At 43.8% G+C, this 15533-nt stretch overlaps 1 protein-coding gene across 1 annotated transcript in view; it reads left to right on the forward strand.

The window, feature by feature from the left end:
• LOC115201166 (renalase-like) overlaps window positions 1–14979 on the forward strand; it is a 52618-nt gene extending 37639 nt beyond the window's left edge. The window contains 5 exon segments of the mRNA XM_029764518.1: window positions 8954–9003; window positions 9005–9028; window positions 9030–9129; window positions 12977–13152; window positions 14196–14979. Of these exon segments, the coding sequence (XP_029620378.1) occupies window positions 8954–9003; window positions 9005–9028; window positions 9030–9129; window positions 12977–13152; window positions 14196–14390 (545 nt within the window). The 3' untranslated portion in view covers window positions 14391–14979.
• The last annotated feature ends 554 nt before the right edge of the window (window positions 14980–15533 follow it).

A 15533-nucleotide genomic window follows, 5' to 3' on the forward strand; every position in this document is an offset into this window, starting at 1 on the left:
CTCTGCTCATATGGACTTTTTTTAGTGATGAACTGTACGCTCCGAATGTGTTTTATAGGAGCCGTAAAGCATTTGTTCAAAACCACCAGGGTTGGAGAGAGCCACTCCTCTCAGCACGTAAAGCACAGCTGGCCAAGTCTCTGCAGAGGGAATGCCGAGGAAATGTATAATGTATGGACAGACAGAAAGCAGGCACCCCCACTCCGGAGGCCTCTGTGGTGACAAGTGTGAGAGGATAGCGTGTGTGTTTTGCAGTACTGTCTCTTGGTGAATGAAGGTGGTTGGAGAGGTCCAAAGAGGCCCCACTTTTGCAGAAGAGACTTTTTCAGATGTATCTGTCTTCTCCTTTTTGCGCAGAATGAATATTGAGTGTCATAGTCAGTAAACCAACAGACATAAAAAGTAGGGCTGTCCCCGACCCAAAAAATCTCGGTCGACCAAGAGTCATCTGTTCTGTCGACCAATCGATTGGTCAACATTTTTATATGTGTATTTTTTCCATATATAGACACATTTGAATCAAAACAAGTATATGCACTGAGCTTTAAGCAAACTGTTTGATGAAATAATTAAAACACACAAATGACTAGAGGGAGGCCAACCGCAATTGATTTGACTGTGCTGGGCCAGGGCTCAGACTTGCTGCGCTGTGTTTAAAATAAACAGCGAGTGACTGTGTGACTAGCACCCATTTATCTCGCTTCCTTTCCTGCTGCAGCGACCAACACAGAACATCAACCGTGTGTATCACACTGTCCGTGTTGCTGAAGCTGCAACGTAATTACAGCCATTTCTGACTGAAAAGTTATGTTACCAAAATCCCTCATTTGTTTAGGAAAAACATTCAAATCAAATTTTATTGGTCACATCCACATGGTTAGCAGATGTTAATGCGAGTGTAGCGAAATGCTTGTGCTTCTAGTTCCGGCCGTGCAGTAATATCTAACAAGTAATCTTCACCACGCTGTCTGTGTCAGTGGACCATTTCAGTTTGTTCGTGATGTGTACGTCGAGGAACGTAACACTTTCAACCTTCTCCACTACTGTCCCGTCGATGTGGATGGGGGGGTTCTCCCTCTGCTGTTCCCTGAAGTCCACGATCATCTCCTTTGTTTTGTTGACGTTGAGTGTGAGGTTATTTTCCTGACACCACACTCCAAGGGTCCTCACCTCCTCCCTGTAGGCCGTCTTGTTGTTGTTGGTAATCAAGCCTACCACTGTAGTGTCATCTGAAAACTTGATGATTGAGTTGGAGGCGTGCATGGCCACGCAGTCATGGGTGAACAGTGAGTACAGGAGAGGGCTGAGAATGCACCCTTGTTGGGCTCCAGTGGTGAGGATCAGCGGGGTGGAGATGTTGTTTCCTACCCTCACCACCTGGGGGCGGCCCGTCAGGAAGTCTAGGACCTAGTTGCACGGGGCGGGGTCGAGACCCAGGGCCCCAAGCTTAATGACGAATTTGGAGGGTACTATGATGTTAAATGCTGAGCTGTAATCGATGAACAGCATTCTTACATAGGTATTCCTCTTGACCAGATGGGTTAGGGCAGTGTGATTGCAATTCCGTCGTCTGTGGACCTATTGGGGCGGTAAGCAAATTGGAGTGGGTCTAGGGTGTCAGGTAGGGTGGAGGTGATATGATCCTTGACTTCTCTCTCAAAGCACTTCACGATGACAGAAGTGAGTGCTACGGGGCGATAGTCGTTTAGCTCAGTTATCTTAGCTTTCTTGGGAACAGGAGCAATGGTGGCCCTCTTGAAGCATGTGGGAACAGCAGACTGGGATAGGGATTGATTGAATATGTCCGTAAACACACCAGCCAGCTGGTCTGCGCATGCTCTGAGGACGCGGCTAGGGATGCCATCTGGGCCGACAGCCTTGCAAGGGTTAACAAGTTTAAATGTTTTACTCATGTTGGCCGCGGTGAAGGAGAGCCCGCAGGTTTTGGTAGCGGGCCGTGTCAGTGGTACTGTATTGTCCTCAAAGCGAGCAAAGAAGTTGTTTAATTTATCTGGGAGCAAGACGTCGGTGTCCACAACGGGGCTGGTTTTCTTTTTGTAATCCGTGATTGACTGTGGACCCTGCCACATACGTCTCGTGTCTGAGACGTTGAATTGCGACTCTACTTTGTCTCTATACTGACGCTTTGCTTGTTTGATTGCCTTGCAGAGGGAATAGCTACACTGTATTCGGTCATGTTTCCGGTCGCCTTGCCATGATTGAAAGCAGTGGTTCGCGCTTTCAGTTTTGCGCGAATGCTGCCATCAATCCACGGTTTCTAGTTGGGAAAGGTTTTCATCGTCACCGAGGGTACAACATCACCGATGCACTTGCTAATAAACTTGCTCACCGAATCAGCGTATACATCAATGTTGTTGTCTGAGGCTATCCCTATTCCCTCAACCCTCAGCTCTCTACACATGAGACAACAGGGCCTGACCTATAACATATCATAATCACATCAATAAATTGATTATATCAAACTCTGAACACCGTAACACGTGACAGCAAAATGGATGCAGAGAACGTGACAAATAAACTCGAAATGGGGGATTGTTTACTGGTTGCTCAGGAGGTAAAGGGGAAGTCAGATGTGTGTAATACATTTGACTAGTTGTGGAAAATACTGGAAATCAAGAAAAAGAAGGTAAGGAGCAAGTGCTACATGCATATTATATGTGCCAAACAGGTGTTGTTAGATTACAATATACTTTTTTTACTGTGTATTTTCCGACTGTTTGGAACAATGTAAACTAAATACATTATAAGCGTACCAGAGAGTCTGTTTTTTGTAAATCCTTTATTACAGCAAAGACTAAAAACATTTGCATTCATTCGTGAATGCAATTTCCAAAATAGAACGCTTTAGGCCTATTTATTGTTTACGCTAATTAGTCAATGGTCGCTTTGTTATTTTATTTTAAAACTAAAATGCTTGATTGCATTTCAAGTCACGAATGACTCTTATGCTGTGTGATGACATGAACAAATAAATTATTGATTGATACAGTAGCCTATGTAAGTATTGGAATATAAGCTTGAGTAAGTATTAAGACTTAACAGGATGCGCTCTTAGGCCTACAGCTCGATGGTGGTTATACAAGGCTGCTATACTAAGCCTACTTATGATAATGACATTACTTATTATTATAATGATCATCATAATAATAACAATAAGAAGGAGCTCAAGGAAAAAGGAGGGTTGTTATTATTATAAATAATACCAGAGAAGCTGGTCTAACGGAAAAAAAAGTGTAAAGCCTTTATTACAGCATAGAAAAGATTTAAAATGGCTGAATTTGTGGTTGCCTGAGACTTGGTGCTCACGGAATTAGTAGGCTATTAAACCATCACTCAAAGAGGCAACAGAAGCAGGATCTGTCTTATGTTTGCAGATATATATGGCTGATTTTATAAAGCCAGGCACATTTAATAGTTAGGCTATTGATCAGGGGCGCAACTTTCACTGGGGGGGGGACCTTGTCCCCCCCAAATTCAAAAATTGCATTTTTGTCCCCCCCAGTTTTATCATTACAATGTGATACATAATGCGACACGTTGTGCTTTAGGACCATTGGACTCCGAACGCTCGGGTAGCCTGCTTGGAGTGTTCAGCTGGCTGGATTTAGGACCGCACGGACACCACAGAGCAGGCTGACAGGCTGTGTGAAGGCAAAGCTTCTGGCAGGCTCGCTGAACCAGCATGGGAGAGTTGAGCATAGTTCAGTGTGTGTGTTTTCCCACGGGGGACCAGTACGGAGAAGAAGAAAAAAATGTATGAAATGTATGCATTCACTACTGCAAGTCGCTCTGGATAAGAACATATGCTAAATGACTAAAATGTAAATGTAAAAAATGTATGTTGCGCTCTTTCACCGAGTTGTAAAAGCAAGCAGAGCAGAAACTGGCTACTCTTTAGTTGACTGAATATAGCTGGCAAGGTAACTGCTGTTTAACTTAACAGAAAACTAAACTAGTGTTTATTCACAGTGCTGAGCTAGTATTGTAACTGACATGTAATGTTAGCTAATGTTTCATCCCCTCTCAACTGAGGTCAATATATAAGCTACACTAACTAGTAACTACCACAACCATGTCACCTCTAGCCTCTAGTTATCTGTCAGATAGCGATATGAGGTGGCTATTATTACTATCTAACAGATGTTGTTTGTATGGAAATGTTTTGTAGCCTTTATTTTGTCCCGTTTCAGAAGTTAATGAACTTGGCTAGCTTTTGCTCCTGACCGCCCCCTCCCGTCCCTTAGCTTGAAAAATGCAGACCGTGCCGCAATGATCTCAGTCAGGACCTGCAGGTATATCTGAATTATACAAAGTTCCATCTTGAATTGATGGGTAGACCTACAGTAGTTACATGACAGCAGCTGAAGCTTAAAGCTACAGTCTGGGATCTGAGAATAATAGTAATTTCAATTATTGAACCATTTATTCTGTTCTTGGGTAGTATAATGTATAAATGTACACCAAGGTAATTATTTGTCATGCCTCATTTTAGGAGGATCAGATGGTGACAGGGGTCTCAGCAAGGTCAGGCAACCAGGGAAGACCAGTCTGTGACAGCGGTGAGGGGAATGTTTGCAGATACAACACTTTATTCTCTCTGTGCAGCAAACACTGGACAAGCCAGATGCTATTTTAAGGCAGTCTGACAAACCTCCAAAGTTGACTTCCAAACTGTATCAAGGGTTGATAGAGGCTTTTCCCGATGACACAAAACATGTAAAACAAAAATGTGAGGAAGACCCAGTAGAACCTATTGATGATGATGAATGGATACAGATAAGTTTGAATGCCCAGTCATGTTCATATCATCTCAGACATAAACTACTGTAGTGTAAGACCATCCATAGAATGTACTGTACGCCAGTGAAACTGGATTACATGCACTCAGAAATGTCATTCCTCTGCTGGAGGTGTAAAACACGAAAGGGGACATATTTGCATATGTTATGGTCTTGTGAAGGCTAGCTGATTTCTGGCAAAGAGTATATTCTTTTTATCTCAGCATGTCTACAGATTCTCCCTTCTCCCTGTTTTTGTTTGCTTAGAAATGTTGAAACTGGAGACTGTTTTCTGAAGAAACGGTGTAACCAAGAATTTATAGTGGCTGAGAAATGCATTGCCATTAATTGAAAGTTGGTTTTCCTCCCACAATGTCAAGTTATGTATCACTAGATTTGATTTATTACACAATGAAGGGTATACTGGGCAAATATCATACGGTCTGGATGACTTATATGAAATACAGTAGGACTAAAGGAGTCTGTATTGAAAACATGCCCACGCCAGGGGGAGATACCTATCTAGGCAATCCCTAGCTGCTGGGCTGCTCAGTCCTGGCCATGGGGGTCTGCCGTCCTGTGGATTGTCTCTCTGACCTTGGCCTAACACACCTGATACCAATAATGAATGTTTCACTAAAATCCTAAAGCTAAGTGGGTTGTGTTGGGTTGGCGGGCTGTAGGGTGGTGGACCGTTAGGGACAGGACGGGGCGACCCAAAAATATTGTGTGCAAGTAAAAAGAGCTCTTCAGTACTATTAGTAGTATGAGAATAATTATATGGAGGATTTGCTGTTTCTGTGTGTTAATGTATATTTGAAGTGTATGTGTTTTATTTATTTCAAACCTTTCCCTTTAAATTAAAAAGGTGAAAGGTGTGAACGGGGAAGGAAATTGTGTTGGGTGCGAGTTGAGTTATTGACTAGACTGGTGGGGGTCGGGCGTGCAGGCGTCTCGGGCTGCTGGTCGGTCAGGCTGCAATTTTTTATTTATTTGTATTTTTTCAAGAGTTGCTAATTTGTTAGTTTATTGGTTAAAGGAGCAACACAGTATTTTATTATTGAATTACCTTTGATCTAGTTCAGTCTTATTAATCACTTAAACATGTTTAATAATGATCTCTTACATAGCTTGATGACTGTGGGTATTTTTGCTTACTTTTTGTTCTAAATAGAGACTGCATATTGGATTGTGTAAAAATGCAGGAAATGAGCTTTAGATGGCCCAAAAATTCAAGGAGAGGAACCCCAGACCTCCCATCAGGTTATGTCCCCCCCACTTCTACAACCAAAGTGGCACCCCTGCTACTGATTATAGACCTAATTAAGTTGGGCTTTCCTCTCTTCTCACTTTTCTTAGACAATTATGGCAAGGGCTTTTTTCTCTCCGCTTCTGCCTCCGCCGCATTCTTCTCAACACCAAAATGCGATTAACTTTTTTTTCTAGGAAAAGGTGCCATAATATAACCATATACAATTTCAATAGCAAATGTCTTAGACTGATGGACTGTGCTATTCCCATTCCCTCCACGATGGATCAGTCCACTCAGACAGACACGAATCAGACAGTCTTGTACACCATGATTTTTTACATTTATTGACCAGTTGACTAAATGGGGTCAGCCCTAATAGAATTGAATGGTTCCTAATGTCTTGACGACTTTAACTAATAGATCTTTATGCAATATAATGTACAGTAATGCAATGTATATTTAGAGACCTGAACACAAGGTACTGTATTTCACACACACACACACACACACACACACACACACACACACACACACACACACACACACACACCTGTTCCATGTTTATTCATACCAAAACATTTAATGCAACACTATCCACCACCTGTTAAACATCTGTGCTAGAATTGGGCACCGGATCCAATAACTCCCCCAGATTGCCACATTGGACAGTCATCTGGAAAAACGCAAGGCATCTCTCTCACCCACCCACAACAAAACACTGGAGTGCAAACCACTGAAGAGAGCAGAGAATGAGCAGAGAAGGCACTGAACTGATGAATGAGCCTTCAATAAGCCTTCATCAGGACACAATTAGTAGAAACATGCAGAGGAGATGAAATGGAGCATGCCTTCATTTGAGGCGGGAGGACTGTGAGGATTCCATTAACAACGCATTGGGACAAGCCACATTACTCAGGCTAGTTTTGATCCTGAGTAAACATTCTCCTCACATCTACTAGGGCTATACCTTGAACAGCTCCATGAATGAGGTCTAGGTAAAGTATGGTGGGTGGACCCCAGTGCTGACCGTTAAATTGAACAAAGTCTTCTAAAAGATTTGTCTCTATTCAGATCATTAGAATCTTTTCCATTACCAGATGTTCGCCGAGGTTCTGACCGACTGTGTTTACGTTGAATGCATTTAGTAAGAGTACTAAATCCACAGTTGGTGCGGGACTGTACTCTGTTTTAAAATGGTACTCTGAGACAAGATAAGCTTCCCCCCTGCTCATGTCTGAGATCTTTAAACGGCACCAACAATGGGCTTGCTCCGTTTTCATGAGAAACAGAAAGCCTCTTTGTGGATGCGTCAGACAGGCCCTGTGTGTGTGTGTGTGTGTGTGTGTCTGTCTGTCTGTCTGTCTGTCTGTCTGTCTGTCTGTCTGTCTGTCTGTCTGTCTGTCTGTCTGTCTGTCTGTCTGTCTGTCTGTGTTTGTCCGTCCGCGCGAGCGTGTGTGTGTGCACCCGTGCATGTGTGTGCGCCCATGTATTTGTGCGATGCCGCAGCAGATTGTCCAGCCATACCGAGGTCCACATTTACATGGGCCTAATCTGGGCCAGATGTTCCAGGATGACACAGAAAATTATAAAAGGCCCCATACCCTGGGAAAGTCATGTGACCTTGTGACTGGCGCTGTCATATTCCCCAGTCGTCAGCCCGTTGTGCAGCTAATTAGATGAACATTTGCTTGTTAGTATAACTACAGCACCGGGAATATAGGTGGGGTCACTTTTAATTCTGTTGTTTTAATAGCTTTGGTCACTGGGACGTTAGGCATACATCTGTGGTGCCTTTAGTTGTTTGTACTGTGCAACATGTTAAGATGGCTTGTGCTCAAGGACTATTTCTGTGTTCGTAAGCCTCACACATTTTTATCTCTTTGCCTCTCTGCCCCTGTTTTACTTTATGGTTATTTTGTTTGCAATTATTTCCAAATATATTCTACTGACCCTGCTGTGAGTCGTTGTTCAGATTCAGAAATGGCTGTCGTACAACCAGTCCATTTGTCCTGCATGCATAGGTTAAGTTTAACTAAAGTTTATCTACCCACATTTCAGCTCTGCGCTCCAAGAATCCGCCTCAGTCATGTATTTTTTAGGACCGTCCAGAGACGACCGCCAGGTTAGCTTACTTGCTGCTTCTCTTAGGACTCACTGTTGGCCTAGATTAAAATAGTTATTTTTCTGTTCAACGTGTTCTAGTAGAAATATGTATTAGAATCCACAGCGTTGACCTCTGACCTGTGTATGCTCCATACTCTGGGGCCCTAAGTAACTAAAGCACGGCCAAGCTAGCGCTTCAGAGGCCAATAAACAACAGATGTTTCAGACTGGAAACAAGGACAGCGTTGCTTTGAAAAAACAACTCCAAAACTCTTATAAATAAACTAAGGAGAGAACATCTCTTCTACCATATGCAATATGGACATTAGTTTAGTTATTTAGTTGCGCCCAAGCTTTCAGGGTGAATGCATGTGGTCTGGTAGGCAGTAGCTATCTTGCCTCAGTAGACTGAATGCTTGCTCGTTAATTATACTGTGAGCACACAAACATCATTAGATATGATACTCCAGTTTTGACATGAATGATATGTCCCTTTTTTCAGTAATGCGTTAATGCTACTGCCGTAAGCCTGCTTGGATCCAATCCTTCAAGAAAATGTAATCCATGTCATTTAATGTCTCATCGTTGAGGGCTCGGTGGGGATGAATGAGTGAAGCCTGACACTGGTACCTGAAAGCATGACAGATTCCTAGACTTCGGGGCGCAGTCCCATCACCTCATAGTGGTATCCATTGTAAGCATACTGTAGGTTCTGTGTATCCAGGCTCGGCTAACTGATGCCGACCTGGTAACAGGCTTAAACTCCCTGACATTGTCCCTCTGTTTCCCTATGCGACAGTGCTAGAGGAGAGTCAGCGGCAGCAGCTTGGGGCGGTAAGCTACTCGTCGGCGCTATGCGCTGGGCCTCTTCTACAAAGGCCCAGGCTCACATCGATGTCCCCTGGGCCGCCAAGTACGTCTCCAATAATCCCTGCATTCGCTTCATTGCCATCGACGATCAAAAGCGCAATTTAGGTCAGTGCCGCCATTCTCTTTCTCTGTGTGCGTTTGTCTGTCTGTCTCTTTATTTTCCACTCTCTTTTTCTGTCTGTCTCTTTATTTTCCACTCTCTTTTTCTGTTTCCTTTTCTGCATCTCTGTCTCACTCTCTCCCCCCCCCTTCTCGCCCTCTCTGGAAGGCATGCGTCAGAATTGCTCCCTGATTGAGTGCCACTGTTCAGCAGGCCTTTAACTTTCCTCGCTAGCTTATACCTCCAGTCCACTGGATTCTTTCTTGACTTTGTCAAGCTGCATTTGGTGTACAAATGTAAATGTCCCCAAAAAAATCCCAGTGTTTAAGTTCTGACGTTTTCATTCAACCTCACATCATTCACTTATTTGACGGCGCTGCCGTGCTGTTGAGAGCCTCCGTCGACCTTAGTGTTTGATTGGCTCTGTGAGTGCTGGGCTAGCCTTGTCCGTTGGTAGTCAGACTTCATTGCTGATTTGAACACAGACGGGAGATGCAGCAGATACTGAGCAGGAGAGCACAACACCCTAAGATCAGGCTTCTACATTTATCATCTTATATCAGACCTGGAGGGGTGTGTGTGTGTGTGTGTTTCACAGAGAGACAAATATGTGCGTGTGTGCTTCAGTGAAAAATGATAAGTGTGTGTGTGTGTGTGTGTGTGTGTGTGCGCGCACAAGCGCATGTTTGCACGTCACTTGTGTATGTGTGAGAAAGAGTGCGAGGAAAAACTGAGAGCGATAGATACTCTTTTGAAAGTGTTCACGCACCTGTCACCTCTCATCCACTCCAGTGTTCAGAAGGCAACATCCTAATTAGAGGAGCTGGTAAATGTTTCATTCTACAAGGCTCCTCTGCCCTGGTTATGCTACTGCGCTCCTCCTCTCGCGCTCCTCCTCTCGCCCTCCCCCGCTACGCTTTAATCTTATTGTTCCTTTGTGTAATGTATTTTGCTTGTAGCTCAAGTAAGCAGGGTGCGAATACAGATGATTTCTGACTGGCCCTTTGAAAGCCTGGGAATGCAGAGAGCAGGAGAGGTGCTGTAAGAATAGCTGTGGAGCGTCTCTCCAACTCTCTAGTGGTCTAAAACAGGGAGCTTGTTGTGACCAGGGGAACAGGTGTCAGGTCACTTCGCACACAGGACAGGACAATGGCCCTCCTGCGTCACCAAGACAGGACGGCCCCCTGAGGAAGATTTAAGAGTAAACAGCTTCATGTTCAGAGTTTCATCTGTACTCCGATTGGAATGAAATATGCAAGTGAGTTAACAACTCGTGCAAATTACACAACACATCATTTGGTGCCTACTTGCTCTGAGTGGTGCCTGTCTACCTAGTGAACCTAGTAACCTGTGTGTTTTTTTTCTTACTTCTTCAGAAGCCGAGTTTGTGCCAGCCTCTCGCCTACTTGCCTACCTTGCTACCAACATACACACTGTTTCCCCACCTCCATCTGTCTTATCTCTTTATCTTCAACTCTTTCCTCATACTTCTCTCATCTTTGTCTTCCTCCTCTTTCTTTCTCTCCCTCTCTCATTTTCTCTCTCTGTCAGGACTATGATGTCAAAAACTGGTTAGGGTGGCTCTCTAACCAATGAGCCAAACCAGAATGGCCCACTGGACAGACGTTGGACAGACCCCAGCGAATGGGTGCTGTAGCCTGTCTGTGTGCTATAGTCACTGTCACCAAACTGGAGTCTCCCTGTCCCTACACTGTCCACACTGTGACCATCCCTAGTTCCCTACAAGGGAATTCAGCATCTCCAGCTTGGCTCCGAACAAAACAACCGGCTGTGTTTGATGTGTGTGCACTCCCTCACGCAACGTTGTCCCGTCTGCCGCTTTTAAAAAAACGAGCCAAGCTGGAGGAAATGATTGACCTCGTAGTAACTCTGTTTCCCGCTCCAGCAGGTCAATTGCGGGACATGTTTATTGGCGGCAGTAAACCATTATTCTCCACAATCAGTTTAAATATGGTTTTAAGACGATGTCATTAGAGAGATAACTTCGTGACGTACAGCCTCGATAAATCAATGCAAAACATCCTGTATGGTTCAGAGCTGTCTGTCTGTCTGTCTGTCTGTCTGTCTGTCTGTCTGTCTGTCTGTCTGTCTGTCTGTCTGTCTGTCTGTCTGTCTGTCTGTCATTAGAAACAGGATCTCACTGTGTCCACTCCCGCATGATGTCACCGCCACACAACCGGATCCTCAGCAGACAGGGCTCCAAGCCTTTCTGTTGTGTGTACAGTTACCAAACACTCAACAAACAGTGCATTCGGAAAGTATTCAGACCCCTTGACTTTTTCCACATTTTGTTACGTTACAGCCTTATTCTAAAATGTATTAAATATAATCCTCATCAATCTACACACAATACCCCATAATAACAAAGCTAAATTATTATTTTTTAGATATTTTGGCATATGTATAAAAAAATTCAAAACAGAAATAAGTATTCAGACCCTTTGCTATGAGACTCGAAATTGAGCTCAGTTGCATCCTGTTTCCATTGATCATCCATGAGATGTTTATACAATTTGATTGGAGGCCACCTGTGGTAAATTCAATTGATTGGACATGATTTGGAAGGGCACACACCTGTCTATCTAAGGTCCCACAGTTGGCAGGGCATGTCAGAGAAAAAAACAAGCCATGAGGTCAAAGGAATTGTCCGTAGAGCTCCGGGACAGGATTATGTCAAGGCACAGATCTGGGGAAGGGTACCAAATAAATTCTGCAGCATTGAAAGGTCCCCAAAAACACAGTGGCCTCCATCATTTCTAAATGGAAGAAGTTTGGAACCACCAAGACTCTTTCTAGAGCTGACAGGCCGCCCGGCCAAACTGAGCAATCGGGGTAGAAGGGCCTTGGTCAGGGAATTGACCAAGAACCCGATGGTCACTCTGACAGAGCTCCAGAGGACTTGAGGCGTCTGCTTCTCAAACTAGACACTCTAAGGTACTTGTCCTCTTGCTCAGTTGTGCACCGGGGCCTCCCACTCCTCTTTCTATTCTGGTTATTCCCAGTTTTTGCTGTTCTGTGAAGGGAGTAGTACACAGCGTTGTACCAGATCTTCAATTTCTTGGCAATTTCTCGCATGGAATATCCTTCATTTCTCAGAACAAGAGTAGAAAAAAAGTTTCAGAAGAAAATCTTTGTTTCGGGCTATTTTGAGCCTGTAATCGAACCCACAAATACTGATGCTCCAGATACTCAACTAGTCTAAAGAAGGCCAGTTTTATTGCTTCTTTAATCAGCACGACAGTTTTAAGCTGTGCTAACATAATTGCAAAAGGGTTTTCTAATGATCAATTAGCCTTTTAAAATGATAAACTTGATTAGCTAACACAACGTGCCATTGGAACACAGGAGTGATGGTTGCTGATATTGGGCCTCTGTACTCCTATGTAGATATTCCAGCTACAATAGTAATTTACAACATTAACAATGTCTACACTGTATTTCTGATCAATTTGATCTTATTTTAATGGACAAAAAATATGCTTTTCTTTCAACAACAAGGACATTTCTAAGTGACCCCAGACTTTTGAACGGTAGTATATATTTCATAGTGTTTACTGTTCAACTGTACGATTGCGCTTTCACTGACTTAGAAGTCGATTCTGATGAAGGTCAATATGGCCAAAACATAAATGTCTTAAAAAAACAAATTGAATCAAAAATTCTATTCACAAACCAGAATTCTGAATTGTGAACTGAACTGAATTGTGAACTGAACTGTGTTCTTAGCTGTGCCGTATTCCTGTGTGTCCCTGTGCTGTGCAAAGTCTGCAGAGTGCAGTCCGTCTATGGTGGTATGGTTCTGAACTGTGCTGTATGTGCTTGCCTGTGCAGAATCCCCAGAGTACGGTCCCTCCATGGTGGTCCACACCAGTGTTCCATTTGGTGTCAAACACCTGGAGGAGGCCAAGGAGCAGGTGGAGCCTATCATCCTGGTGAAGCTGAACAAGCTGCTGCCTGGCTTGCCACAGCCCGACAGTATCAAGTGCCAGAAGTGGAGATACTCACAGGTGAGAGGGGTTACTCAGACAGGAGTTTTACTATATTACTTCATCGAGTGAGGAGAGATAATACCAGGGGTTTTACTGTATTACGTCATCGAGTGAGGAGAGATAATAACAGGAGTTTTATTGTATTACTTCATCGAGTGAGGAGAGAAAATACCAGGAGTTTTACTGTATTACGTCATCGAGTGAGGAGAGATAATACCAGGAGTTTTACTGTATTACTTCATCGAGTGAGGAGAGAAAATACCAGGACTTTTACTGTATTACGTCATCGAGTGAGGAGAGATAATACCAGGAGTTTTACTGTATTACGTCATCGAGTGAGGAGAGATAATACCAGGAGTTTTACTGTATTACGTCATCGAGTGAGGAGAGATAATACCAGGGGTTTTACTGTATTACTTCATCGAGTGAGGAGAGATAATAACAGGAATTTTATTTCATTCACTCATTGAGAGAAGAGGAAGAGTTATTTTTTTTCTTCATAGATACTTTAAGAGACAATAACTGTCGCTACTTCACAGTCCTGTCAAGATACATGGAAAGAAGGTCAGAGGGTTAGACTCGGTTCAGTAAAACTCATCGTCTGTGTAAAGAACATTGATGAGTGACATGCTGTGTCTATCATGATCACGCCGTATTAAACTTAAATATATTACGGTTTTCTGCTTCTGTATACCACATGAGTGTAGTGTACGGAGACTGCCTGGACATGGTGTTCCTTTTTCAAGTAGCTCCAATGTCCTGTTTACTGTGATGTTTCCCTGAATCTCTATGTTCTTCTTGGACCAGATACTGTGACTTTATTTACACTACTTATGTCCAGCAAGAATATGTCCTCCAAGGGCTCTCGTAGCTGTTCATCACTCTTCTGTAGTGATTGAAGTACACACTCGGCGATTGCATCACTCAATCTCTTAAATGCGCTCTCTCTCTCCTCTCTCCTCTCTCTCTCTCTCTCTCTCTCTCTCTCTCTCTCTCTCTCTCGCTCTCTCTCTCTCTCTCTCTTGCTCCAACACACACCCACACACACTCTGCTAAGCTAGGCTGGGCTGGGGGTCAGAGGCCACAGAACATCTGTGTGGGAGGCCACATCACTGGGAGTGCCAGAGCATGGGCCAAGGCCCACTGGAGCTGGATGGGCCATGATAGAACACACACACACACGCACACACGCACGCACACACGCACATTTTTACTGTAACACACACACACACAAGCACATTTGGATTATAATATAGACACACACACATTCATAATGGAATGCGCAGACACACACACACACATACATATGCACACTCACTCACACTGTACACACATCAGCTCCCTGTCAAATGCACTAGCAGTCATTCTAACAAAGACCCTTGTGACAGAGAGACACAAATGCATGATTGATCCTAACAGTTATAGCAGTTTAACTGTTGCTAGAATAAAGGTTATAGGTTGCGTGCTCTTTAGATTACTTCTCTTATGAAGCAGACGTATTCTCAGCTGCCGAAATCTCTTGCTTTCCTTGCGATAAAACGTGTTTATATTGGGCCGTTTATCTTAAGGTCCCAAACCCTCCTCCTTGGCGCTCCGTGCTCTTTGCCCTGGGAAGTCAGCCTCACACTGTATATGGAGACGGCAGGGCCCAGGGCCACTTTATCAACGTACCACTAGAGTGAACCAAACAATTTGTCCATGGCCACATTTCAACAAAAATGCTTATCATCAATTGATTTACATGGTGATGACCTTTTCAAGGATGCATGAGCAAACAAACAATTATGTTTTGGGGGAGGAGAGGGGATGGAGGGAGGGAGGTGGAGGGTGGGGGTTATGATAGCAGCACATAGTAGCCTATAACGATGCCTATTAAAAGCCCCAGCAGGAAATGGATACTATTTCCTTACCCTTAGCGGTGCAGGGCAGCGTACCTCGATGTTTATCCATCTGCTGCCTCTCCTCTTAGTACAGGCCAGCAGAAGCCTCTGACAGAAGTTACGACACGTACACCGGCTTGTGTGTTTACACTCCCAAGTCATTAACACACTTAACTCTCAGTATTCAGGATTTAAACATGAGGAAGACAGTTGGCTGCAAAGCTGATTTGCTATCTGCCTGTCTAGCCAAAGGCAGTGCATTTTATGGCTTGATCTGTGGTATCCCACCACGTTCATCCAGAGGTAACTTGAGCACAGACAGTTTTTTGGATTGCAGGATAACTGTAGCACAAACAAATCATTGTCTCAATACACGTTCTACTGTAGCTGTAGAAATAGATACATCTGTGGCCATGACAACAATTGGGCTTCAGTAGTGTAGTATACAATCAATGCATCATTTATCAGTGAAGGACAGTGAGCTGCCGATTCCACTCAATAGCTCAGCAGCAGCATGGA

This window comes from Salmo trutta, chromosome 10, assembly GCF_901001165.1.
Source record: "Salmo trutta chromosome 10, fSalTru1.1, whole genome shotgun sequence".
Taxonomy (NCBI): domain Eukaryota; kingdom Metazoa; phylum Chordata; class Actinopteri; order Salmoniformes; family Salmonidae; genus Salmo; species Salmo trutta.